The sequence below is a fragment of the Epinephelus moara genome, chromosome 18 (genome assembly GCF_006386435.1).
Source record: "Epinephelus moara isolate mb chromosome 18, YSFRI_EMoa_1.0, whole genome shotgun sequence".
NCBI classification, from domain to species: Eukaryota; Metazoa; Chordata; class Actinopteri; order Perciformes; family Serranidae; genus Epinephelus; species Epinephelus moara.
The window spans coordinates 27,855,337-27,882,267 of NC_065523.1; the positions used below are offsets into that span (position 1 = coordinate 27,855,337).

Genomic DNA, 26,931 nt, shown 5'->3' on the forward strand with positions numbered 1-26,931 from the left:
TAATCTGAGGGGACCCCTCCATTATTGACCCCATCAAACAAAATGGGGGCGTTAGAGAGCTAATTTATGATCTTGGCCTGACCTCCATATCGATTTTTACTAAACTTGGTAGATATGTAGAACAGGACGCCTCAAGGTGACTGGAGAAATTTAACTCTAATTGGCAACTGGGTGGCGCTATAACAACAGAAAAATGCTTAAAAATGGCTAAAATGCGACCGATCGCTGTGGCTCCCCCTGTGGACCAATGTTTTGTTTTTTTTCTAATTTTTACCATACCAGCATACCATACCATGACTGAGTTATGGTATGGTATGCTGTACATAATCACGGAAACTGTCAGTCTGTTCTGTCTGTCCCATGTTTTTCTACTCACTGATGTGGTCAATCTACATGAAACTGCACATAGGCATTGAGGATTGGCATAGGTAGAAGATGGCAAAGCTACCAATGGGTATGGACTAGTAGATTAATAATACAGTGTCCATAGCGTTTAGCAAGTAATGAACTTGTCTATGATGACTGTGGCTGCCCTCACACCCTTTTCAGTGTTGTAGATGAAATGTGGGGATCTTCCTATTTTGTGTGGATATGTTTGACTGGTAAGAAAGTTTGTATAAAGATTTGGACCACAACAGTCTGTTCTCCGATAAAAAAAACAAGAGTATGACTTGTTTCAGCAAATGCCAAAAATGGCATATGTTTGCATTCAACTGACAAATTGCTGCTGACATTGTTGTAGGGCCACAAAATCCAAAAGTCAGGGAAAGCCAAACCATAACTAAAGACCCTTTTAGGGCCGACATGATGACCTCATTTTATGAGTTGGAGGCAAAACACGACTCTCGACTCTCCACCACAGGGCTGTAGGAGTCTTAAAATGTTTTTTTTTTGTGTTATTGGAAGCCAGAATAGAAGGAGTCATGGCTGAAAACTTAAATTTTATCACATACCAGCTGCCTATGCCTGTCAACAAAAACAAAGCCAACTATGGTTAAATGCGATACGACAAAAGGACTGGATGGAGGGGATCATAAAAATGCTCTCATGTGCAGCGCACACTTTATATCAGGTTAGGGAAAAGGTATTTCCTGTTGTAGGGATGAATAACGTTATGTGTATTAAGGGTTATCATGTCCACCTCATCAGAAATTGGGGAGGTATTAAGAGTAATATTGGATTTCTCCATAACGCTAACTTTTTAGCACATTAGCTAACGTTAGCTACGATAGCAAAACAAACTGGAGGAAACCGTTCAAGTGTCGTCCTCCTTTGTAAGATTGACATAGTAACCAACCACAAAGCCGGCCATCCCACCTTCAGCAGTCCTGTCAAATCATCCATCCACTGAGTGGGAGCATACGGGTCGGCCAGTCTGGTCCCTTTGGTCCGTGTTTACTTATTCAAGTAACACTCGTGGTCCTTGAGAGTGAGTGACCTGACATGGTGCGTTCATAAATTCAGTCTGTTGCTCTACACTAAAATGAGAGCCCTGTTGGTCGAAGAAACCGAGCATTATATTTCTGCATGAATGAACGAACGGTGATGTGAATTACACATTCACTCAGCTTGGCGCTCTGCTGCTCCGCCTCCTCAGAGTGCCCAGGGAGGGCTCTGCCACTCCGAGAGTGCGTTGCTCTGGATAACCTAATCATACATTCTGACAGTGCTCCGAATTTACGAACAGTCCAGTTTATGCCAGAGTGCACTCCGGCACTCGGAATGAATATTTCTGAATGCAACACTTGTGTCATCTTCCTCCATTGTCTAAAGCAAGCCAAGAGGACTTGCTAGCTGGTGCTAGCTAATGTCTGTAGAGAATTGTATTGCCTCCAGCTAAGCCCTGCCCACCAAAATACGTTATATTGTTTACTGACAGTAAAAGGGTCTGTGATAGTTTTTTGGGCACTGACAAATATCGTCATCCTGTTGATTGTAGAGTCCTATCAACACTTAATGTGCCGTTCAGGAGAGGAATAGTATTTGTCATTACTTGGGGCACTTGTTGGCTCCAGGACTTGTTTCCCTGCTCTGGTTGTAACAGACTGTCATTATGACTCCACTCCCGTCTCGTCTACTGCTTCTAACTCTTTGTTCATGGGTTTTGTAAGCTCCTTATTAAAATCAGAGAGAAAATTAATAACGCTGTCAAGAGCTGTTAGGTGCTGCGTGATTTTCAGTCACTCCAGACATTTTCACATTTTCATCTTTGGGAGTGTGTGTCGTGCTGTTGATGCAAGATGACAGGTCACCAAAACTGTCTAACGAATGAGTAACCTGTCAGTCCGTGCGACTTCATGTTTACAACTTCTGTTTGCTGTGTTATACCTCAGTGTGAACACTAAACAGACCAGAAGGCAAATGTAGAGGGAACCAAACTACAGGTGTCATCAGCATCCATTTATTCAGCCGCTAATTGGCTTGTCAGTAAAGTTCATATAATACTTGGTATTTTACAGAATTAGAGCCAGTTTGAAAAGTTTTAAAAGCAGGTGATTTACCTGTGTGGCCTTTATGCCAGAGTATAATCAACATTGCAAAGCGACAGTTCACCCCAAAATTGAAACTAGGTATTTTTCCTGTTACCTGTAGTGCTATTTATCAGTCTAGATTGTTTTAGATATTGCCCTCTCTTGAATATAATGGAACTAGATGGCACTCAGCTTGTGGTGCTCAAAGCACTAAATAATACATTTAAAAAAAACTAAGCAGCAACATCTCTTTTCAGAAATCATGACTCGGTTACTCAAGATAATCCACAGACCCTGTTGTGAGCAGTTTCATGTTGAAACTATGTTCTGTCTGCCAAACTACACCTGCAAACCATATCACCATGCTGAAGGAAGTGTGCATCTACTCATGTATGAGAGGCTCGTGCTCGTGACATTGCTACATGTAAACATTAATTGTGTTGTCTGAAGCTGAGCTAGCCCAGTGGTGCTAGGGTACCTAAATGGACCTGTACTTGTATAGAACCTTTGTAGTCTTCCGACCACTGAGCACATTTTTTAGACTACAAATCACATTAATCCATTAACACATATCCATACACTGGTGGCCAAGGCTACCATACAAGGTGCCACCTGCTACACAGTTTTGTTTTGTTTTCTGACATGCTCACACACCAATGGAACAGCCATCAGGAGCAATTTGGGGTTCAGTATCTTGCTCAAGAATACTTTGCTGTGGACTGGAGGAGCCGGGGATTGAAACCGCTGATCTGCCAAACCACTGAGCTACAGCAGCCCCCCTAGCAGATGCACTCTTCCTGCTACGCAATGGTGTAGTTCAGTAGAAAGAAAATAGTTCCTACATAAAACTGCTCACAACAAGGTCTGTGGAGGAACCGTGTCACGATTCCTGTAAAGAGACATTGCTGTTCAGTCTTTTTAATGTATTTCTTTGGTGCTTTGAGCACCACAAGCCGAGTGCCATCTAGTTCCATTACATTTGAGTGAAGGCAGACATCTTGGGGCGTCGGTTGCGTAGTGGATAGTGCCGGCGCCCCATGTAGAAGCGATGCCTCGCTGCAGCGGTCGCAGGTTCGACTCCGGCTTGCAACCCTAGTGGGCGGCAGTAGCTCAGTCCATAGGGACTTGGGTTTGGAACCGGAGGGTCGCCTGTTCAAGTCCCTGTCTGGACCAAATATGGAGCATGGACTGGTAGCTGGAGAGGTGCCAGTTCACCTCCTGGGCACTGCCGAGGTGCCCTTGAGCAAGGCACCGAACCCCCCCCTTTGTGCATGTATAGGTCCTGTTTGTGCATGTGTGTGTCTTTCGGACCTGTGTGTTAATGACAAAAGAGTGAAAAAATTTGAATTAATAAAGTATATGAAATTAAAAAAACAAACAAACAGCTGATATCTCCAACACTCAGCAACTCACACCAAAACAATCTAGACTGCTAAACAGCACTACAGGTTAGAGGAAAAATATGTGCTTTTAATTTGGGGGGTGAACTGTCCCTTTAACAGTATCGCCACAAACCCGGGAAACATGTCAAATAAAGCCTCAGAGACATTTCTCCGGAAGCCCATTGTACATGCAGCATTGTGGGGTGTCCTCTGAGAATACAACCATAAGGCAACTACCTCCGGTACCCTGCCACAGACACTAAAGTATAACAGAAGACTGTGCCTGCTGCAGTATGCTACAGTATGGGGTATTCACCAGGGTAAAGATGAAAACACGCTTGAATTCTTCCGCATCAATTAACACCAGAGCACTGCCCAATACTTGATTGTGTGGAGTAGGTGGCACAAATGTTGTTTTGGGCTTCAACATATGTTTACATTGGAAGTAAAATTTGTTTATTAGTCATACAGGAAGATGAAAAGAAAGCAAGGAATGAACTAAGAATTCAAAGTTTTCGAGAGACGCCCACTGCTGAAATGACACCTGCCCACAAGAATATACAAAACCATGGTCATATATTGTGTTAGTTATTGCATAATTTCGGCACACTCTTACAAAGTGTCCTTCACACAGGCTGCTACCATGGGACACATTTACACACACGCTAGATGGATGCACGTGCACAAAACAAAAGCAAACACACCTGCTCAAACACCTGCTCTGAACGAAGGAAAATGAGAGGCTCAGACATGGACGATAAAGCAAGTGTGTGTGACTCTGTGTGTGTGTGTGTGAGAGAGAGAGATGGATAGGGAGAGCGGCTGGTATAATAGCACACAAAGAAAGGCAGAGCAACAGACTTAGCAGGGTAGGTGGAGGGACATTCATCTTCATTTGAGCTGAATCACTTTATCCCCAGTGGATGCTCATAGTTTGTGTGTGAGTGTGTGTGTGAGTGTGTGTGTTAGTGGCACAGAATTACCCACACAGATTACAGTCTGTCATTTTATGCCTTTTGAGTTTGTTTAATCTGTGTATGTGCTCGCCTGTGTTTGTATATGCATTTGTGCGAACGCCTCCGTCTTCGTTTTCCTCTTGGCAGCAGCCATTAGATTAGCGTCTAGGCTAATTGCAGAGGGCATTGCCAAACTTACCAGGCCAAATCACAGCCGACAGTCTGCTATGAGCTCTGTGTCTGTTACCCACGGGCACCACCTCTCTCTCTCACCCTCCCTCCTTCACCCTCCCTCTTCTTCTTCTTTCTTTTTTCGTATGCTTGGATGCACATCTTCCCTTGTCATCTCCCCTTCAGACCCCATGCAGACCAGGCTCTCGTCCAGACAGGCTCTAAAGGGGGTTTCGTGCTTTTGCTCCTGCCACATGCAGTCTGTTTTATTTTCTATACTGTATATTTTATCTTTGCCTAATCCACTGCGCTGAGACTTATTTTTGCAAGCCTGTCTGCTATCTGTGACAACAGATATACTGCAGCATGTCTCCTTGTGTGTGTCTGCTGTGATACTTGATCCAAGGATGAGGCATGACCCTTTTCATAAAAACTCAGCCTTGCATTCCGTATTTATTCTAATGTATGCCTCAGATAGGTTGAAGAATGTTACCAGGTCAAAGAAATGATAAAAGACTTTCTCACACTGAGCCGAGCCGACTGATGTTTTTATTTTTCAAGCATATTAAGGAGCTGTGCCGTGACTCAACCTGATGGACACACACCTGGTGCATCTTTTCAGATATATTATGCAAGGACACCTGATTACATTTGGTAGACTTGCCCTTCTAGTCTACAGTAGATTGATTGTGATTCATGATTAAACAGGGCCAAACAAGACGGCACTGCAGCTGTAGTTTGGGATATTCAGCCCTTTCTCTTGGACACACTCACAGTTTAAAGTATTTCTTTTTACTGTCAAAAGCAAGAATGATGTTTTTTATGTAAATGATGCAGAGAAACTACTTGCTTCAACTTCCCTGCTAACTTTGATGAAGGGATTTTGTTCATTTGACAGCTACAGATTTTACATGTCAAGAATTGAGACTCTTTTTCCTTGTCTCTCATGTTAAATGTGCCTCTGAACTCTTCTCACAAGGTCTACCCTAGGTTTCCCCTGAAGCTCCGCATTTCATATCGATATAAACATGCACACACACGCACACACACGCTAGTCACATAAAAGCATGAATGAGATGAAGGCGTCACAAGCAAAAAAGGAATGTGAAAAACAGAGAACAATCATAAAAAGGACGCTTCCGGCAGTCCACTAATTACCCTCCCAAACACAGCGGCCTGATTGATGTGTACAGGAAGAGACACTTCTATAGAGCGCGCAAGCATACGCACACGCATGCATACACACAGTGCACGTGCACACACACAAAGACACACGTCTGAAGACCCACATCTGATCATCTTAGGTTTTCTCTTTCACTTTTTTGCTGCTCTGCTCTGTCATTCTGATGCAATTGGACCACGAACGAAACAATACATGTGCTCATCTATGCAACTGCTAATGCTTTTGTTGGTGTTATCTATCTAATAGTTAAGTTCTAACTCTGTAATAGGCATGGGATGATATGAAAATTTCATGTCCCAATTATCTTGGCTAAAATAATTCATGATATTGTCCCAATGATCATCAAAATATGCTTCAAACTAAAACTTAGTAAAATCACTTTACCTTACATGTTTTACCTGCAAAATGGTCATCTGTTTATCACTAACTCACCGTATGTTACCTTAAATCTGGAAGAAAAATCTCTCATGACTCCTGTCAGCGGAGAATCCAAAAAAGGCGAACGTTGTTAACCAGGACCGTGTTTAACATCGGCAAAAGTATACCAAAACATCCGTTTACAAACACTCAACAACTCGTGTAGAATAATCAAAGTCTCATTTATCCATTTATATTCCCAGTTTTTTCAGAAGACATGCATTTTTGCTATAACCTTACGATTTAAAATGCATCATTAAGAACAGGCTCATGCTTGGCTGAGTAGCATGCCTGGGCACATGTGCGTTTGAACTCTGCTCAACCAGGGCTCATACGCACACATGTGTTAGGGCATGCTCAGGGCTCCCTACTCGTAGGCGGAAGTGTTTTATTTTATACAATTTTAGCAAAAATGCGTGTGTTTAGGAAGAACTGAGCATACAGCTAAATAGATGACACTTGGATTATACTGCACGAGTTGTGTAAGTGTTTGTAAATAGATGTTCTGATATAGTTTTGGATGGTCCCCATTAACTTCAGTTCATAAACAATGTTCGCTTTTTGGATTCTCCGTTCATCATGGAGGCATTCCAGAAAAACAAAGCTTTCCTCACAAATTCAAGGTAACACATGTTGAGTAATCACTACAGATATGGTCATTTTGTGGGTGAAGTGCTCTTTTGAGAATGGCATCATAGCTTTGGATATGAAATATGCCAATGCTTTATTTAGATAATTTGCATTTTTTGAGGTTGCCATGTGCAGCTTGTTTTTGCAGAGTTTATTTTATTGTTTGTTGGCCAGCAGTCTGTTTGGTAGCTGCTGGACATAATATTATGCCCCAAAGCTATGGAGCACACTACCTATAGGTATCAGGGAAGCTAGCTCGCTAAATATATTCAAAAGAAAGCTAAAAGCATATCGGTTCACTTCAGCCTTTAACTAGCTCTGACTTCCTAAAATCTTACTTGATTTTATGATTTACAGTTTTTTGTGACTCAGTTCTGTTTTATCTGTTTTATTTTCATATAATGGACACGATAATGAAAATTCACCATGATCAACTCATTGTGAGTGTTTTTTGCCGTGTTCAATGATAAAATGATTTATCATCCCATTCTTACCCTGTAACCTAATCAAGCTATATAAAAAAATCACTTTCAGTGCCCTTGAGCTCACTAAAGGGACTCCATGTATGTTTTAATTGTTTCAAAACTCCCTTTTGACATTTTATCCTCCTGTTCAGTCTCTCAGCAGCTCACACGAAATCATTAGAGCGACCACAGATACTTTAATGTTTGAGACAGGTTGTAATAACACCACTGCGCCCAGCGGGATCAGCCCGGCCCCAAAACAACTCTTATGCTCTTCTCTACGCTGTGACATTTTCATCAAGCTGCTGTGTGGCATTTCTGTACTTCCCTCTACAGCGGGTAAATAAAATTGATCTGCGACGTGCCTCTTCGTTCTTGTAAGGATGCATTCTTTCAAATGTGGGGCTTGTAAGCTTCACAGTAAGAACAAAAAGATAAGGCTGTTGCCACTGGTCCAGAAAGAGTAAGCATCTCACCCAAACGTGTGATCCTGCTCCGTCCATAGATTTATTTTAGACATATATCACGTATGAATAAATTGTTAGTTTGCCTTCCAACTCTTGTTACTCCAAGTAATCCTGCTCAAGTAGATGGGCAGATACTGCGCTGTGGCGAAGGGCAAATAGAAAGAACTTCCCTGTGGGATGAATAACGTATCACATTATTATTAATGGAATGGTTTGTAAGTCTATCTGTGAGAGAAACAGTGAGCTTGGCTTGTTTTGTGAGAGCCAGCGGATGTGCTCTGGGTGTTATTAGCTGGTGGTGCTGCTGCTGCTGTTGGTATCATGCTGTTCCAACACTACTGTAGCCCTGGGCACATCGATTCTGCACACAGACACACTTAAAAACTATTACACAATATATGCCATTTGCACTGCAATGCAGACAGTGTCATTTTCGCTCTCATTTTAAACACATACTGTAAAACTCACTTCCACTGTCTCTGTTTTGATGATAACAGTCATGTAATGTAAGTGTGCTACATTCAAACATACACACACACACTGCGTTCACACACAGATACACACATGGCAAAGCGTGGCCATTCTCCTGTGAAAGTGGTTTGGGTTTGGGGGCACAAACAGCTTAGCCATGCTGTGGAAATGACTTGCTAACAGATGCCAGGCTCTGACTGAGCCACAACATCCTGCAGGCAACACTTAGAATAGAATGAATCCCTCTTTTTCCCGCTCCCTCTCTTTCTCTCCCTCACCTCCCTTTCATGTTATTCTCCCCTTTTGATGCTTTGTCACTTTATCCCCCTCACCACTTTCTCTTGAGTGTTGCAACGCTCTTTGCAGTGCATTTCCCATACTGTTGAAGCTCACACAGCTCTGGGAGAGGGAGGGGGGGGGGCAGGTGAGACTGGATCAAAGAGTGACCATTGATGTTGAGTAGAGGTCTCTGGTCCAGCTGGCCACTGTGGTAATCCTTTTTTGTCATATTGCGAAGCGGCAGCTCACCCAAGCAACTACAGAAAGGTTAAATGATGTTCTGTTTTTCTTTGTCTTTTCTTTCTCCCCCTGTCTGTTTATCCAGGATGGTAGAGTACTCTCTGGACCTGCAGAACATCAACCTGTCGGCCATTCGGACAGTGCGGGTCCTTCGGCCCCTTAAAGCGATCAACAGAGTGCCAAGTGAGAACATTTTAAGCTTCAGTGTGTGTATTTGTTTGTGCAAAAGTGTGGGCGAAGTGTGCTTTCATGTGAGTATTTTCTGTAGACTGTCCTCCCAAAAAAATGACACATTAACACTTTATTTGAAGGTACACATATTCACCATTAACTAGTTGCTTATTGACATTAATATAAATAGCATATTGGCTCTTTATAAGTCATTATAAAGCCCTTGTTAATACCTTATTCTACATGACCATAATCTATAACAATATGGCCGCTGGCTAGGAGTTTTCTCTAAATAACCTCATAATTACTGCTTATTGATAGGAAGCAAGGAAGGTGTTGTACATGACTTACAATCTTAATGTGCTCAATATGGACCTTATACTGTAGGGGCCTTTTAATTGCAGTAGTTTTGTGCTACAGTGGATTTACTAAGTGTGAAGGGGAGGCAACATTATAATGGGGAATCCATGTGGATTAAAGTGTCGAACCACGAGTGACGTAGTTATGACCAATGATGCCACTTTAGAATGGGGAAACATGTTCGGAGTTACAACTACTTCACTTAGAATTATTTAGACACAAGGTATCCTCATGCAATGGTTTGCACGATAGCCTACAAAGATTCACACACATCACTTAATATATATATAATACTCATACTGTACTTACACACGTACGTACAGTTATAGAGGTTAGATTTAGGAAAGAAACATGCTGACAATGTACCCTAAAATGACTCAAAGTTCTGAACACCAGTCTCCTGGGGGAAAGTCCTGTGTTTTTTGAACACCCACTGCCCCATCCTGCCTCCTTACTGGACCACTCCGGACTGCTTCCTTCTTTTCGACCTGCAGCACATCGTTCATGTGATTGCAGTCTTACAATGTGTGTGGGTCATGTGCAAATTACCAGCTTGTAATTACGTAGGATATGTACTAATTTAGGTGCGTGACTGCGAGATACCATACAAACAGTGCATGGGAACAGCCATTAACAATTGTAGTTTTGTGTTTTGCTACATAGGTATAGACCATATTTATTAAGTTTTATTAAGGGAGAATAGCTATTCTTGCAGTACTGCCACCTTATAAACCATATCAAGATCGTAATTCATGTACAACAACTTCCACACTTCCTATCAGCAAACCTCTGACCTCTGGCATCAACAAGGCATTTTCACCCAGAGAACTGCTGCTCAGTGGATATTTTCTCTTTGTGGGACCATCCTCTGTAAACCCTAGAGATGGTTGTGCGTGAAAATCCCAGTAGATCAGCAGTTTCTGAAATACCCAGCCACGTTCACAGTCACTTAAATCACCTTTCTTCCTCATTCTGGTGCTTGGTTTGAACTTCAGCAGGTCGTCTTGACCATTGAGTTCCTACCACATGATTGGCTGATTAGCTGTTTGCTTTAACAAGCAGTTGAACATGCGTACCTAATAAAGTGGCCGGTGAGTGTATATAACATGATGACAACCAAGATTCTGTTCTTAAAACTAACCTAACCTGTGGGGGTACTAATTTAGGAAACGCTCCTTAGAGGGTATGAACAAATGAAGTATGTGGTCATACGGGTGGAAGACTTGTTCTTGTAGTGTTTCTCTGTGCTCATGTGTATCTGTCAGTCCACATAAAGCCCAAATGCATCTTCATGAAAACTCATGTATATGTATTACATCTCTGGCTTTCCTTTTTTTTGTGCACCCGCGTGCCACCTGTTCCCCACGGGGATCATTAAACATTCATCTTATGCTTAATCACACAGCCAGCTCAGGCCCTGAGTCACAGCTTTATCAGATTTACAAACCATCCATTAATGCTGCTCCACTGATCAGTCCGTGACCATAACCCTGTTCCTCTCATCTCAAACTCAGTTCTTGGCCAAACTTTTTAACTCCTATTGATTTCTTTGTCCTGCTGCTCTAACAGGGAGCTCTTAATCATTGTAAGCACCAATTAGCCAGCCCAAGCTAGGTGCAGACTGGTCTCATCGCTTAGTTCCAGCACTTTAGCAGAGAGCCGAGCATTAGCAGCTAATGCTAATTGTGGGTAATGAAGTTTGAGATAAGTCAGAGATTCTCGTTTTAATCAAAAAAACGGCATGCTTAATGTGAGTTTATACTTTTTTTTTAATGTAAGTGACAAATGTTTTAACACACACTTTGTCTTTTTGAATGACTGAAACATTTTTGGTTTAAGCCAGTTCAGATAAGAACAAAGCACATAAAACTTTTCGTCTGTATCTTAAAGTCACTGAGAGAGATGGTCTCTTCCAAATAATCATGAAATGAGTCCGCAGCAGATGGAGCTGATTGCATGAAAGCCCTGTTGCCTAATTCAGTTTGGGCCTCGGGGACAGACACTGCAGCAAAATGAAACCTTTCTAGTGATCAGAAAGTTTTACATGCAAGGCAGAGAGACGAGCCTGCTTGTGAGATGCTTAGTGGCCACACATCGGAAAACTGTAGGTGTGGACTGCTACAACACTTTGTCCACAAGCTTTGCTTCCTTTGTGTTATTTCTACAAGCCAACATCCAAAGCTTTTCTATCTGTTTTTTCCGCAGCCAATTATTTTATCTTTTCTGCTTATATATCTTGTTTTGCTTCTCTGCTGCTTTCAACACCTCCCTCTGAAAATCTTTAAATTCTTTTTAAACACACCTTTGAGACCAATGCATGCATACAAATCCAAAAGTATAGCTTTTCCTTTACCTAGAGCGGATTCCTACTGATTTTTGCACACTGTGTAAGAGCCCAATCACAGGAGATTCTTCATATTTAGTGTAATTACCTGAAAAAGCAGCCCGTCCTCAGCGGCGGAATTGATTTAAATTTTCCACACATTCCGAAGGGCAAGTTATCTTTCAGGTTGGAGCCGTCCCACTCAGCCCAATATTTTAGACACCAGCAGCACTCAGAGAATGTGGAACTTAACTGCATTATGCTTCAAGTTCCTGATTAGGAGATATTGTGTGCAGTAGAGTGGGCACAGTGTTTCAGGGACAAGTTGTAAACAAATCTGCTATTCTCGAGATGATTATGCGTCATAGCATGAATCTCCAGATACATGGGTTTGTTAGCATATGCATAGTGGCTGCTGCATATGCATATATGTGTGTATTATAGACGTGTGTGCATGAGCCAACTCAGTTTCCCTTGTGCATATTTGTTTGTAGTGTTGTCTGCGTGCATGTGATGTATTCATACCGTTACTTGTTTACCTCGTGATCAGTAAGCTGCATGAGTGTGCAGGATTTTGTCCCCTATCAGTGACCCCATTAGGGGTTAGGAAGCATGCGGATAAAGCTATTTGTTCCCTGTTTTGTTGGATCGTTACTTTGCCCACAGATACACGGGGAGCACGAGCGCATCCTGACCCCTCACACACCTCAATTTGTAACCCTCCAACAAAATGACAGATAATAGTCCCGTGCTGTGTGTGCGTCTCTGTTTGTGAGTGCTGTTGTGTTTGACTTCTGTTTTTTTTTTTTGTGAAATTGGTGTGAGGTAGAAGGAGTGCTAGACAGAACAGGAGTGGGGGAGATGACGAAAACTATGGAAGCTAGTGTTAGGAGGAGGAAGAGAAGAGAGGAGAACTCTCCGGGTTTAGTACAGTAAATAGCGCAGGCAGATAGCTGTAAATGTGTTTCCGTTGTGGCGCAAAGGGAGGCATCCATCTTTATCTGGGAACAGCAGGAGCTGGCGAACTGGTGCAGTCACCAGGAGAGAGAGGGGTTGAGGCAGGTAGTGGAGGAAAGAGAGAATAAGACAATGGAGGTAAAGCATAAAGAGCTGCGAAAAAGATTTGTGCAACACCATACTGTTTCTTTCCTCTGTTGATTCTTTTGCTTTCCTTTCCTTTAATGTTTGCATTTTGTTTGCATGCACCCTGTACTCTTTCTTTCTTTCTTTCTTTCTTTCTTTCTTTCTTTCTTTCTTTTCTTTCTTTCTTTCTTTCTTTCTTTCTTTCTTTCTTATTTTGGCACTCCCTATTTTTCGGCACACCCTCAGGCTGTGTCTCGTTCTTCCGCTCCCTCTCCCCCCCACTCTATCTGTCTCTCCCTCTCTTCACCCAATTAGGCCTAATGGAACAGTGGCCTAATGACAAGGACCCTGGGGAACAAACACATTTAGACTCGCCTCCAGCCGCCACCAGAGACACATACACACCGGCGACGCCGCTGCTCTCCATTTAATACCTTTTGACGAGACAAATTAACCACAGGAGGGAGACAAATTAGCCAGAGGAGGACGGGTGCATACTCACCTCCAGATAAAAAAAAAAAAAAAAAAAAGTCTTTCTTCTGCGTTCCCGAGATAAAATGTTCCCAAATTTCTGTTTCATTGCTTTATTACTTTCTAATCCAAAATGGACACATTAACTTGATGTCAATGTGTCATTCAGAACTTGTTTCTCAGCAGAGAGCTCGGCCAAAGTCTGGATTCAACTTGAATCTTAATGAAATAAATCATTTGGCAAATGCTGCATATTACACTTTGACCACTCTTACACCCAGGCTACACTGCCTTCCTCTACCTGTGCGTGACGGCAACCTTGCTGAACTGCTGTGCCTCACACTCATGCTGTGTTCACACAGACAGTGTTACCACTGTAGTGGTGTTGCTGCCTGCCAGCCCTAACTTTGACACTGAGTTTACCTTTGATAATGGCCATTAATATTTTACAGTAAAAGCCTTGTGTTAATAGATGAAGGATTCTGTTCACAGAAATCCAGAGGGCTTTTAATTTGAAACAGAAACAGAAAGTGTTAAAGGTATACTACGCAGTCAGTTACCGTTTGTAAACATCCTCAGCAAAAATAAAGTAAAAGCTAACCCCAGATTCACGTTTCACGTTTGGCTTTTCGCCTCACTATATTTGCGTACATCTGGAACTGTGTCTCTTGGATGCCTGCTAGGGTGTCTACAGGTCCAGTCTTAAAATGTTTTAATTAAGTTTTCTTGATACAAGGCCTTAAAAAGTCTTAAATTGTCTTAAATTGTGATTCGATGGGTCTTGAATATTTTTGGTCTGCTGCTTACAGTCGTGCACCTGGTTGCTACCTTTTTGTAAAGCCTTGACCTCACCTGAGCGCCATAAATGTCCCGAACTCAGAAAATAAGAAGGGAACTCAGAAAATACAGGCAGACGTCAGAGTCCCTGCTGAAAAATACACCACCACACACACTTTTAACGTAAGTGATGACTGAGAAGAAAATTCTACATAGTATATCTTTGAAAATAAATATTCTGTTTGTGTTTGTGACATATTCCACAATAACAGACACAGAAACTAAGGTAAAAGGTGGGATGTTGCTGGTATGATGCCATTGTCACTATCAACAGATAATTTCAATGTCTATTTTTGCTGCGAGCTTCACACCTCATGCGGAAAAAATAGGTGACACTCTGAATCTTTAGATGAGCTGCAGCTGAATCACCCGGTTCACACAGGCAGCGTGGCTGCTCTAACCTGCTTACATGAGCACAGAAGGTAAAAGGGAAGAGATTCCGCAATGCACGAGCACTGCTCATGCAGGCCCGTGCGTTTCCCTTAAATTACTGAAAATCAATTAATTCTACACACACACACACACACACACACACACACTGTATGTTGACTTAATGAATAGGCCTCTAAACATGAGCACACACATTTTAATGGGAACATAATCAGTGATAGCATTGATTAGCTATTAAAGAATAGAGAGGACATAAATTTTTTGCCTCTAGTCTTTTTGTTTGCGTGCTGTTGTGTGTAGTGCATCAAGTTAAGGTGTTTGCATTCTGGTAAATACTGTCAAGGTGTGTACAGTACATCATCATAATCACTCTCTGTCTGTCTCAGCTTCTCTCCTGTCATTCAGTCTGTTGTTTCTGTAGATGCACTGTTGTGTTTATGACACATTAACCTACTGTTGAGTTGTTATTCACGAATCCCAGTATGGCACTCAAACACACACACATAGTCACACTCATAGTGACACCAAAACACACACCTCTCTCAGGTGTCAGCTCGGGGTTGCTGTGATCTCATCAGTGGGTTTCACCTCTCGGTCTCTCTCTCTTTTAGTCCAATCATCCGTCATTATGTTCCACTATTCACATCTCAATATGTCATCACTGCAGGGCGGGCACTTCCACAGTGGATGAGGTCATCATTGTTCGACAGGGGACACGCTTGTATTTCTGCAATTACGGGTTCATCTAATCATGAATGAGACCGCATGTAGCCTGATTACGTTTGTTTGTTAGTGGGGTGGACTGTAGTTAGTAGCTGTTGTGGCTGTCTCACACATATACGCAAAAATGTGGGGAATGCTTTTACACTAATCTGTCCCCTGGGATTTCTGTTAATTACAACGTAATTGCAACAGCAAATATGTTTTAAAGGGAAAGTAATACCATTAGAATTACACTTCTTAGCAACATATTGAGGAAACATTTTTAATAAATGTATCTGAGAAGGTGCAGTGTATTCACCTTTTCTCCTGATGATATCCCCTACTAGAGCATGATTGATGCCTTCTGTAGTCATGTGTAAGCAAATGAGAGAACTAGGGAACAATGTCTTGGTGACATGGAAAAAGTCAAGACTGATTTGAACTTGTACCTGTTTCAATATTGAACCAAAATCATGATTTTTACAGTTACCTTCCCATAAGTGTTTTCATTGCCCAAACCTTACCACATGCTGTATTTAGGATCCAATAGGCCTGCCCCCGACCAAGAATTTTCCTAGTCGACCAATAGTCATCATTTATGGCCATTAGTCGACTAGTCGCCTGCATGTTTACGATATTAATTTGATTATTAAATGATATATTTTGTGCGGGGCAACACAATGGTTTGAGTTGAAGGTGTGAGAAAGAATAGTATCAGTAACAGTAACATGACGCTGTGGGCTAATGGGCATGTAGCTACTTCCATGTTTCAGATGATACGTCATGTTTGTAGTCAACCAATGAAGATGAGTTTACATATCACCTTGGGTTCGTCCTTCACCTTCTCAAAATGATCCCACACTTTGGATTTCCTGCCCGACATGTTATTAACTAGCCTGTGGAATAACTGCAGGTACCAGCCCTGGAAATTAGGGGCTGTCTTTTATTGCCTTGAAAACATGAGGTTGGGCGCTGGGACAGATGTAAAGCTCTGGGTAGCCCTGCACTAACATGATCAACATTTAGATATCTGTCAGCTGTGATTGGTTTGTAACGTGACTCCTGTCTGACTGCTGAGTGTGGCCACTTCCTGTGTCTGTCCTTTCAAATTAAATTCCCACATGGTCCAGTCATAAAGATTTGGATTTATTTTGACAAGGTGCAGCTCCTGATAGAGTTTCACATTTTTCTTTTTTCTTTAATTTTCTGAGACTAAGCGACCAATGACATTTTGTAGACTAATGATCTTTCTGGTCGATTATCGTTTGGTCGACAATTAGGGGGCAGCCCTAGGATCCAAACCCTTGTTCTCAAAGTCCTGTGCCCAACATCCACCCTGACCACCTTCCTATGCAGTGGTGCCACCGAGGGGGCTTGTTCCCAACAAATTAAAGCTGTATGTTTGTCTCCTTAAGGAAAAGGACACCCAGCCTATTTGAAGAGCAATCAGTCACTTAATACATGCTTACACAGATACATAACACATTAAAACTGTAACTGTTCTGGCATTAGTCCAAGCGCATCAGATAATTATTAATATTACCAGTGAAATTAGAACCAAAGTATGTCAGTATGCAACTCCTTAGCTCTCAAATTGACATAGCTTTACTAGAATTCCCTGTAATTGAGTTATGTTGAGAAGCTGTGCAACAAAGCAATCTATATGCAAATATTGTATTTCCTTATTGATGGTGTAAGCCTTTGATGATCTATCACTGATTGATTCAACTGTTGAAACACACAGGTATGCGTATCCTGGTGAACCTGCTGCTAGACACTCTGCCCATGCTTGGCAACGTGCTGCTGCTCTGCTTCTTCGTCTTCTTCATCTTTGGCATCATCGGCGTGCAGCTGTGGGCGGGGCTACTGAGGAACCGCTGCTACCTGGAGGAGAACTTCACCCTGTGAGTTAAACACTGTAGATCAGTGTGTGTGTGTGCGTTTGTGTTAAGTTGATGAACCATAATGTGAAGGTTATGGTGTCGTAGAGAGAATGTGACCCTCCCCTCAAACCTTACCTATATGCTTCCTATTCTTCTCCCTTTCATTGTGTCATACTTGTTAAACTGAAAAGCCATATTACAGTTATAAATCTGTGTATATTATAACATGGACAATTCGTTTTTGATAGTTTCCCCTTTCACATGCATTTTGAACAAGATTAAACATACGAGGGTGACTGAAAAGTTTTGAGCCTCAAGGAAACAAAACAAGATATTGATTTTTCAGTGCTTTTATTTTTCAACATGACCCCCCTCAAGGGCAACACACTTGCCTTTATCCCAGTGGAAAGGAACGCTTCAGGTTGGGACCCTAAGAACTCCTCCACAGCTTCCATGACGTCATTGTTGTCGGAAAAATGTTTGCCAGCTGAAGCTTTGTTCAAGCAGGTCGAAGTCCGAGGCGGCCAAGTCTGGTGAATAGGGTGGATGAGGAAGAAGTTAGAACCCACAGTCATGGATGTCATGATGGATTGTCAGAGGAGTCCTCTGGTCAGCATTCCTGGCCTCTTTTCTCAGATTTTCTCTCTGAGGTGTTTCGATAGGTCAGAGTAACAGTCTCCGCTGATGGTGTGACCCCTTTTTAAGGAAATCAATCAGCACTAAACCTTGGGAATCCCAAAAAACTGATGCCATCACCTTCCTGGCTGAAGGCATGAACTTGGCCTACTTTAGCATGGGAGATGGTGCATGCTTCCATTGCTTTGACTGTTCTTTTGTTTCAGGCTGATAGTGGTGGGTCCAGCACTCGTCCATAGTAATGAATCAAGCAAGAAAACTGTCCGCATCACCCTCTGAATTGTTTGTTGACATGGTACGCCGAATGCCCCTTGGAAACTTTTGAGAAGCCAAGCTCATTCTTCAGAAAATGATCTGCTTGCTGCTGAAGCCCAACCTGTCTGCTACTTGACAGTGTTGACATTCTGCAATCTTGCATGATCACGTCCAGGGCAAGGCCAAGGTTTTCTTTGGTGGTGGCAGTTGGTGGTCTCCCAGACCTCAGCTCATCTTCAAAACTCTCCCTGCCACGCTTGGATTCTTGTACCCAGCGTTTGCCTGTGGCATATGAAGGGCCGTTGTCATGTACAGTATTGAGCATATCATGGTGGATTTCAGATGGTGGCATTCCTTTGAGATGAAGATATTTGGTCACTGCACAATACTCCACTTTCTCCATTTTCAACAAATCACTGACCATTATTCACTTAAAGAATCTGCAAATTTTTGAAACATGAACATGGCTAATGATAACAGGGAAAGATGGTAGATTATAGAAAGATATCATTTGGCTTGCCTAGCTTCCCATTTTCTAGGTTAGGCTCAAAACCCCTCGTATGCTGTGTATGGGCATATATTTATATCTGATAGCTTCCCCTTTCACATGCATTTTGTACAAGACTATACATATGCTGTATGCTTTGCATAACTCTATCAGCATTTCTTCCTATCCCTCCTTCCATCTCTGTCTCTCATGCTTCAAAGCAACAGTAACAGCTCAGTTTTACACAGTTTGCAACTAAGAACTTGATTAGATTCCAGCTGCATGCCTCCATATTCATGACCCCGCATGACAGCATCACCTACTGTGTCTGTGTGTGAGTGACATTCACCAGTATTCAGGAGTGCTTGGTTTCATGGCATTCTCTCAGTTTCCTTTTTTTATGCTGCCATCAGCTCGCTAGAAAGGCACACACCTCTGATGTGCGTGTTCTAGTATGTATATAAGCCGTGTATACTACTCTGCGCCTCCGTGCACTGTCTCCGGTTATGCTGACCCAGCGTTTACTAATGACAGATCCTATAGTCAGATGAAAGAGGACACGTGTCCGCCAGCTGGCACAGTCCTGCCTGCCTGCTCTGTCCTCACCTTAAACTTGAAAGGCAACATTAACCGTAATAACCTCTACAGTAATCGCTTTATGATGCGACTTCAACCAATGTTTTCTGCATTTATCTTCACTGGGCTAAAGGGGGTGTGTCATGATTAGCAGAGCTACGGACTCCATTTTAACTTTCCTACATTTAGTAAAGCAAAACTTTTAATCAGCAGGGTCAGTGGACAACTACAATGTTTTAGTCCAGCTTTAAACACCATTTTCTTTCCGGTAGACTGCGCTGCAGATTGTTGCTTATTATTTAATCAAAGTATTATTTTTGCATATTATTTTAAAGCATTGTACTAACATATTATGCAGGTTTGTGAGGGTGCTTGAGTGCTTAATTAGAAAGGTCGTGCTGAGTTAGCGCTTGAGGGCTATTATGCTAAATAAAGGGCTAACGTTAGCGCTCTGAGGGGTTATAATAGAGAGGGCTAAGTGTCGCGGTCGAGTGCAGCATTCACTTTGCCATTTTACAACCTCGCTCTTTTGATCTCTATCATTCTTTTTTGAAAGCTTATTCTACCTTATTCGTGCCTTTGTGGTGTATTCTTTTATTATTTTAACAAAGTCTCCTATCAGACAAGCTGGTTCCCCTCTCAGTATCCTATCTATATGTGGTCCCTTTCCATTACCTCCAATCCTTATTTATTCCTGCAATAAATGGGTGAGTTATTGTGAAGACACACACCTTTAAGCTGCCACATTTCAAAGCACATCTTCCACTAGTGGCCCTTCAAAAGCCATATTTATTGTAAAGGGAAGTTTGTTCCGTGCACTCCCAAAGCAAGATCAAACATGTGGGCTCTGTTCCTCTGCCTTGGTCTTGGTTTCTATATATTTTTTATGTGGTGCGTCGTCCTTTCTGCCGTGCAATCTTCCCCTCACAACTGTCCCGGAGTCTCAATTCATACGATTGCTGGAAACTGTCTCTTTTCTGTGCTACTATGTAGCCTTGATCCTTCCCTCTGTCTCGCTCTCTCATTGGCAGGTGTGTTCTCAGTGTGATGCCAGGTTTCGCTGTGCCATGCTGTGCAGTGCCAAGTCACAGGCAGGGAGGCAACAGCCTTCATTCATGCTCCACTACTCTGACAGGGTCCCTCTCTTTTTCTTTCTTTCGTTCTTTCTTTCTTTCTTTCTCTCCTTCTGTCTCCAAGTCTTCATCCCCTCCTTCACTCTAGCATCGTTAGTAAATCACCAATTTAAATGCCACTGACAACCTTCCTCAACATTTTTACCTGCGCCAAGGAGGTTATGTTTTTGGTTCGATTTGTGTGTTTGTCAGCAGGATTACGGAAAAACTACTGGCCCGATTTTCATGAAATTTAGCTGAAGGGTGGAGCGCGGGCCAAGGAAGAACCTGTTAAATGTTGGAGGGAATTGGAATCACAGAGCAGATGCACAAATTATTTTTCACTTTCGTTAACATTTTGAGATACGGCATTTGGCCTTGGCGGAAGTCTGAGCTCTCCAAGTGCCCTTCTAGTTTCTTTCATGGTGATTTCTGATCTCAGTTTCGGGTGTCCTTCATAAACTCCGCCGTCCTGTCAGTCAGTGCAAGCTCAGTGTGCCTCAGGGCATACCTGTATGCTATAATCAATCAATGCGTGGTTTCTAAGCCACTCTCAATGGGAAGAGGTGCAGCCTCTGTGGCCACTGGTAAAATCGATCCTGGAATTAATGTGCATGCATGCATGTCGTAAGTGCATGTGTGTGGTTTGTGGTCAAGGTGCAAGGAGAAAATCTCCCACGATGCATGTCGGCAGTATCTATGTGGCTATAGATGGGGAGAGATGGGAGGATCATGGAAATTAGAGAGATGTGGCAAGTAGGAATAATCTGACAGAGAGACAAAGAAGACATAAAGGTGGGGTGAAGGGGAAGAAGACTAAGAGGAAAGAAAAGGAGCAGAAGAAAGAGAAGGAGAAACAAAGAGGATGTACATTATGCATTTTTTATGTATGCACATACTTGAGGTGTATGTGAGTATATCAGGGTAAGCTGCAGGGTGGAAGAAACTGCTTGTGCAGGTGTGTGCGTTACATATGACTTGCCTTCAGCCAATCTCGTCCTGATAAATCTCATGCAAATTAAATAAATAAATAAAATGAGAGGGGATGTGGAAAATGATGTGGAAAGAGGAACAGTTGCGATGAGTGAGAAAAAAGACCAATAGAGAGACAGCAGAAGGAGGGCTGAAGGGACAGACAGTGCGATGAGTAAATACTTTAGGTCGTGTGACCCTGAACGTGTGCGTCCAGTAATGGGCCTGCTGATGGAGAGGGGCTATTTTTGTCTTCCCCAGGTCCAGACGTTGGTATGAGCATCCACACCTTGCCCTCATTTACTCCACAGTCATGTCACATCACACAGACACCTCATTGGCCTCGCTGACTGGCTCAGCAGTGTTTGTTTTCCATTTTCCAAGACCTTTCTTATTGCTTTCCTTAAGTTTTGCTTTGATTAATGTCAGTTGTGTTCTCTTATTACTATTCCTCTTTAATTCATTTCAGCAGCTGTTTTCACTTGCTTTGCATTTACATTCTCTCCTTTGCACTTAACAATCTATTGCTTTGAATTAACTTGTCCTGATTGTTTTCACAGAGGCAATAGGGCCTTTAATGCTCTCCTTTTTCATTCTTCTGTTTATTGGTTTTTGAAATGTTACTTGCATAGCCCCGTTAGCTCATAACTGTTGCAGTGGCAGCCAACATGCCCTGTAAATAAATCCACAGAGGAAGATAAGCCCGAGCCCCCAGGTGGACATGAAGTGAAAGACAGACTCTTTGACATGCTTCCATTAAAACTAGAGCGGTGTGGGAGAGATCTCGGGAAATGATGAGGTGCTTCAGATGGTGGCAATCAGTTAGATTCAGAATTTAGTGATGTGTGTCATTAACTTTGGCAGGAATCAGCCACTCACCACTCACTCACTCACTTGCTCACTCATGACGTGCACTCACAGGGAGTGAATGAGTTAATTGACTCTGTGTGTGTGTGTGTGTGTGTGTGTGTGTGTGTGTGTGTGTGTAATAGGTGTCAACGCATGAGAGTGATGTGCTTTTCTGCTGATTTCACGCAAGAGGACACACATGCAGGATCTAGCATCGAGTTTCCTCATGACTTAGTTTACACGATTAAACAATCTGTTGTCTGGTGCTGAACATACTTATTTTCGATGATGTGCTTGTCAGTTGGTTAGTTAGCTTGGTAAATGCCATTTTCATTTTGACTGCAGATTATGCAGCTGCCTCTGTGTCAGGACAACGCACAAAGATCCAGTTGAGAGAGAACGACCTGATTTCTCTCAGATTAAAAGCACAACAGAGTCTGCAGGTCCTTACAAAGTCTTAAGATGTCTTAAATTCCATTTTTTAAATAAATATTAGGCCTTACAAGTCACAAAATAGTCTAAAATTTGTGTTTGTGTCATATTAAGCCCAGTTCAGACCAATGACTCCCGACAAGACGAAACGATTCTAGAATGTTGCAGAGAAAAGTTGCAGCGGTGTGAACCAACCGGCCGGTCTGAGCTCGACTCAAGCCGGTTGATAGCGTCACCTGCAACTCAGCTGGTCAAATTGCTGCCAGCTGGTTTAAGAACAAAAAGCATGTCACCTCACCCTGGTCAAGTCAAAATGACTGCAGACAGCATGCTCGTTTGCTGCGGCAGGTGCTCCATCCCCGCCATACCCTGTTTCCGTCCTCACAGTGTGCCGGTGTTGGACGTTTTGTTTTCTGTTATCCTACAAATGCAACTGTAGCCAGTATCTCACTATCACTCTCCTTATTCATATTCTAAGAAGTTACAATTTATATTCAGCCACAAAATAAACCTGAAAAATGAAAAAATCAGTATGGAGGTTCGGAGAGTTGTTGCATAGAGATGATACACCTTCTCATCTAGTTGCGTTGGTGTGAACCGGAAGGTTTTTAGAACGTTGTAGAGCGGCACATTGCAAGTAGTTGCCTGTTTCAACTCATCTCGTTGGACAGGGCTTTAATTGCCACAAACATTGTATCTACTTTCATTAATCCATCTAGCCTATTACTTTTTTTGTCGAACTGAGTCTATATGCTCCTTACCTTTATACTTACCTGCAAAGCCTGAATATGAAGATGATTTGTCCACAAATCAGTCTTAAATGTGGTTAGAAATGATCATGAAAAGGTCTTTAAAAGCATTTAAGTTAAGTAAAAGCACAAGGATTGGTGGAAGATATGTGGACACGTCCTCTTCAGTGCTCCCCTCCGGTGACCTCATGGTACTCATTAAAATCCTACACTTGAGAGTGATGTATGATAATCTCCACCTATCACAGTCCCAGTAAAATGAGGTCCAAGTGTTCAGCAGGATAATCAGTGCAGAGCTGTCCCCGGCAGAACCCACTTGTTATTTCTGCTTTGTCAAGATCAGACCAAGGCTCATCGCCACAACTTACCCGTCTGTTTTGCACGTTCACATCTGGGGTAGGGTGTCCTGATTCTTGCTGGGGAAAGGGGGTAGGGTGAGGTGTCAGGGCTCTCCATACTGAGGTTTTTCAGACGCACACTTGAAACTGAGTTCCATGAGAAATCATAGACAAGATGGCTGTACAAGCAACAAAAAAACCCACACGTGTTTTCTTTATTAACTAAGATTTTAAAATGATGATAACTATCATATTATCATAGTCAAACGTCATGTAAATATGGTCCTCTTCTTCATCAAAAACATAACTAAAGAAATGGCATGGTGCCGATGTCTCGGTAGCTAACTAGCTAGCTGCATGGACTGCACTTGTATAGCGTCTTTCTTGTCTTCCAACCACTCAAAGTGCTTTTACACGACATATAAATTCACCCATTCACGCACACAGTCACTCACTGGTGGCTAAGGCTACCATACATGGTGTCAGTAACCATTCACATGCCGATGGAACAGCCAATTTGGGGTTCAGTATCCTTGGGCAAGATACTGAACCCCATGTCTGTGTGGACTGGAGGAGCTGGGGATCAAACTGCTGATCTTCCAATTAGGCTGTGACCCGCTCTACTCCTGAGCCACAGTCACCCCAACCTGGCAAATTTCACATTACTATTGCTGATTTCTGAATGAGTGTCCTGCTTACATGATTCATCCCGACCTCCAGACCCCCACCTATCAATTTGTAGCATCAGACTTGAGATCTTGTGAACAAATCCGGAGCATCCTGACAACTGCATAAGGATGCCTATAGCCAACGCAAGAAATACCACCACAACAGGAATAAAATAAATGCCAGTATCAATGACTACCAAAAACATTACTTGAAGAGTTGTCCCATTTCAGTGGGAAATATGCCAACCACTACCTGTTGTAACTCTGCTCTGAGGAGCAATATGGCATTTGAAAAGGAGAGGTAGGGTTTGGTAATAAGTGATGGCACTGGGCCCAAATATTCACTTGCAACAGGAGTCTTTTTCATTTCTTTACAGTGTTGGTGCAGCGCTCAACATCCTGTTGTGAAGTATTTGCTGGAATTTGCTGCAAAAGAATGCAGTTGTTTCTGTCTTGTTGAGTAGTCCTGAGAGAACATTGAAGGCAAAGGTTTAGATGTATGTTAAATGGTGCAAAATAAACCTCATGATGCATTGATGGCTGCTTGGAAAGCTGTCACCGGGGCTCCTTTGGGTCTTTGCAATAGATGTATTGATTTCCACCCCTCCAACCAGGGGGAAACCAAACAAAAAATACAAGAAAGAAAAAAAACACAGTTGCTGATGTAGGATTCAGTGACCCTCCTGAGGTGGCAAAACCAACTGCAAAGAAGCAATACAAAATTGATTCAAACTCTGGTTCACTGACTAACAAAGTTTAATAGAGTAGTTTACAAACTAAGAACTAAAACGCCTGCTGTGAAACTTTCAGTGGTCTATTTAGAGTGGCGATTTGACACTTTACTCTCCAGAGTGGAGAGAATGGACTATACCTAACTGAAGGTGACGTCTTAGGTGTTGCTTGATTTTATCCTCAAGCTCCTCATGTTGTCATGGCCCGACCAGCACATGACCCCACCCCCTGTTTACCACACCTGTCAGCATGCCTTTGGTTTGCTGCACTGGCTTTAGGCGCTGTTCTCTAGTTCACTGCTCGGTCAGGTTCTTTTCTCAGAAACACATACTGCATATATCTTTTACAACTCCATACTGATTCATTTATTACTCTAGTAAGGTCAGCAGCCTCTGGACCTCCTTCTTTCTAGTGTGTGTGTGTGTGTGTGTGTGTGGACTGGATTGGAGGATCATTTGCATCTTCTTATTCACCCCTCAATGATGCATTTATCCCACAGGCTTGGTTTAGCACTTCTCATTCTCACCTCTTGCTCCCCCTTGACTCTCCTTCTTTCGCTGAAATCCTCATGAAGCTCCCTCATGAAGTAGTAAAACAGGATATACATCGACTATGCACTATCATACATGCAGATTTTATTCCACAACCAATTAACTTCTCACCTTGTCCCAACCCCAGCTCTGCAGGTATGACCCTGCCGGCTCCGTACTACCAGCCGGAGGAGGATGACGAACGCCCCTTCATCTGCTCCCTGGCATCTGATAATGGCATCATGTCATGTACCGATGTCCCGGCGAGGCGCGAAGGAGGACGCACATGCTGCCTGGACAGGGAGGACGCGCTCCACAGGCAGGCTCTGGGCTTGAGTCCCGAGCCGCTGGCCAACAGTAGTGCTGGTGAAGCGATGGGTCTGTGCATCAACTGGAACCAGTATTACACTCGGTGCCACACAGGAAGTACTAACCCCCACAAAGGTGCCATCAACTTTGACAACATCGTCTACGCCTGGATTGTTATTTTTCAGGTACGTTCCATATCAGTTTGAAGACTGGTGAGGTTAGGCTTTGGTTTACTGATCTTTTAATATGATAAATCTGAATAAATATCATTTTTAGATGCATTTTAAAGTTATTAAAGATTGTTGATTTCAACAATATTACTCATTTAAAAGGCTGCTGCTTTTTTAATTAGATAATTGCTTTGAACACAAGATGCTGATTCAACTGTTCAAATCCAATCATTCTTCTCAAAATAATTAATTTGATTTGATTCACTTAAATTCAATATTTTTTACTCTATTATTTGATTATGTTCATTAGTGAGGCCCACTGGATTTAAACATGTGATATGAACTATGCTACACAAGTAAAGTTTACAATTTCATTCTGCTGGACAAGGGTTATTAAGAAATTTGTTAAAGGAATCAAAACGATCATTTGCATCAATTACTCACCCCGTGTAACACTGCACTCGTGAAGAAAACTTTACTTTTCTTGCAAACCTTCACGTTGAACTTTTTGCTAAGTCCCGCCCTGGACGCAGACTGGCTGATCATAACATCCGACAACAACACAGCTGTGCTCCATTGACTCTAATGCAATGGTTTCAGATTTCCTTCATGTTCAGGCTGGTTTTGTGGATGTGGAGCTAAATGTTGTGCCTGGGGCACGTCGTGTATTAATGATACTCGTTACCTGGAGAGGTTGGAAAAAGATATACATTTCTTCCCTGTTCCAAAACCAAAATCAAACCCTGAAAAGTGTAGGGTTAGCTA

General features: G+C 42.5%; 1 protein-coding gene across 1 annotated transcript in view; it reads left to right on the forward strand.

Moving 5' to 3' along the window:
* LOC126405033 (voltage-dependent T-type calcium channel subunit alpha-1I-like) overlaps positions 1–26,931 on the forward strand; it is a 266,041-nt gene that overhangs the window by 146,267 nt on the left and 92,843 nt on the right. The window contains exons 5-7 of the mRNA XM_050068546.1: positions 9,217–9,314; positions 17,213–17,372; positions 25,836–26,181. Coding sequence (XP_049924503.1) covers positions 9,217–9,314; positions 17,213–17,372; positions 25,836–26,181 — 604 coding nt within the window. The remainder of the gene's footprint in view (positions 1–9,216; positions 9,315–17,212; positions 17,373–25,835; positions 26,182–26,931) is intronic.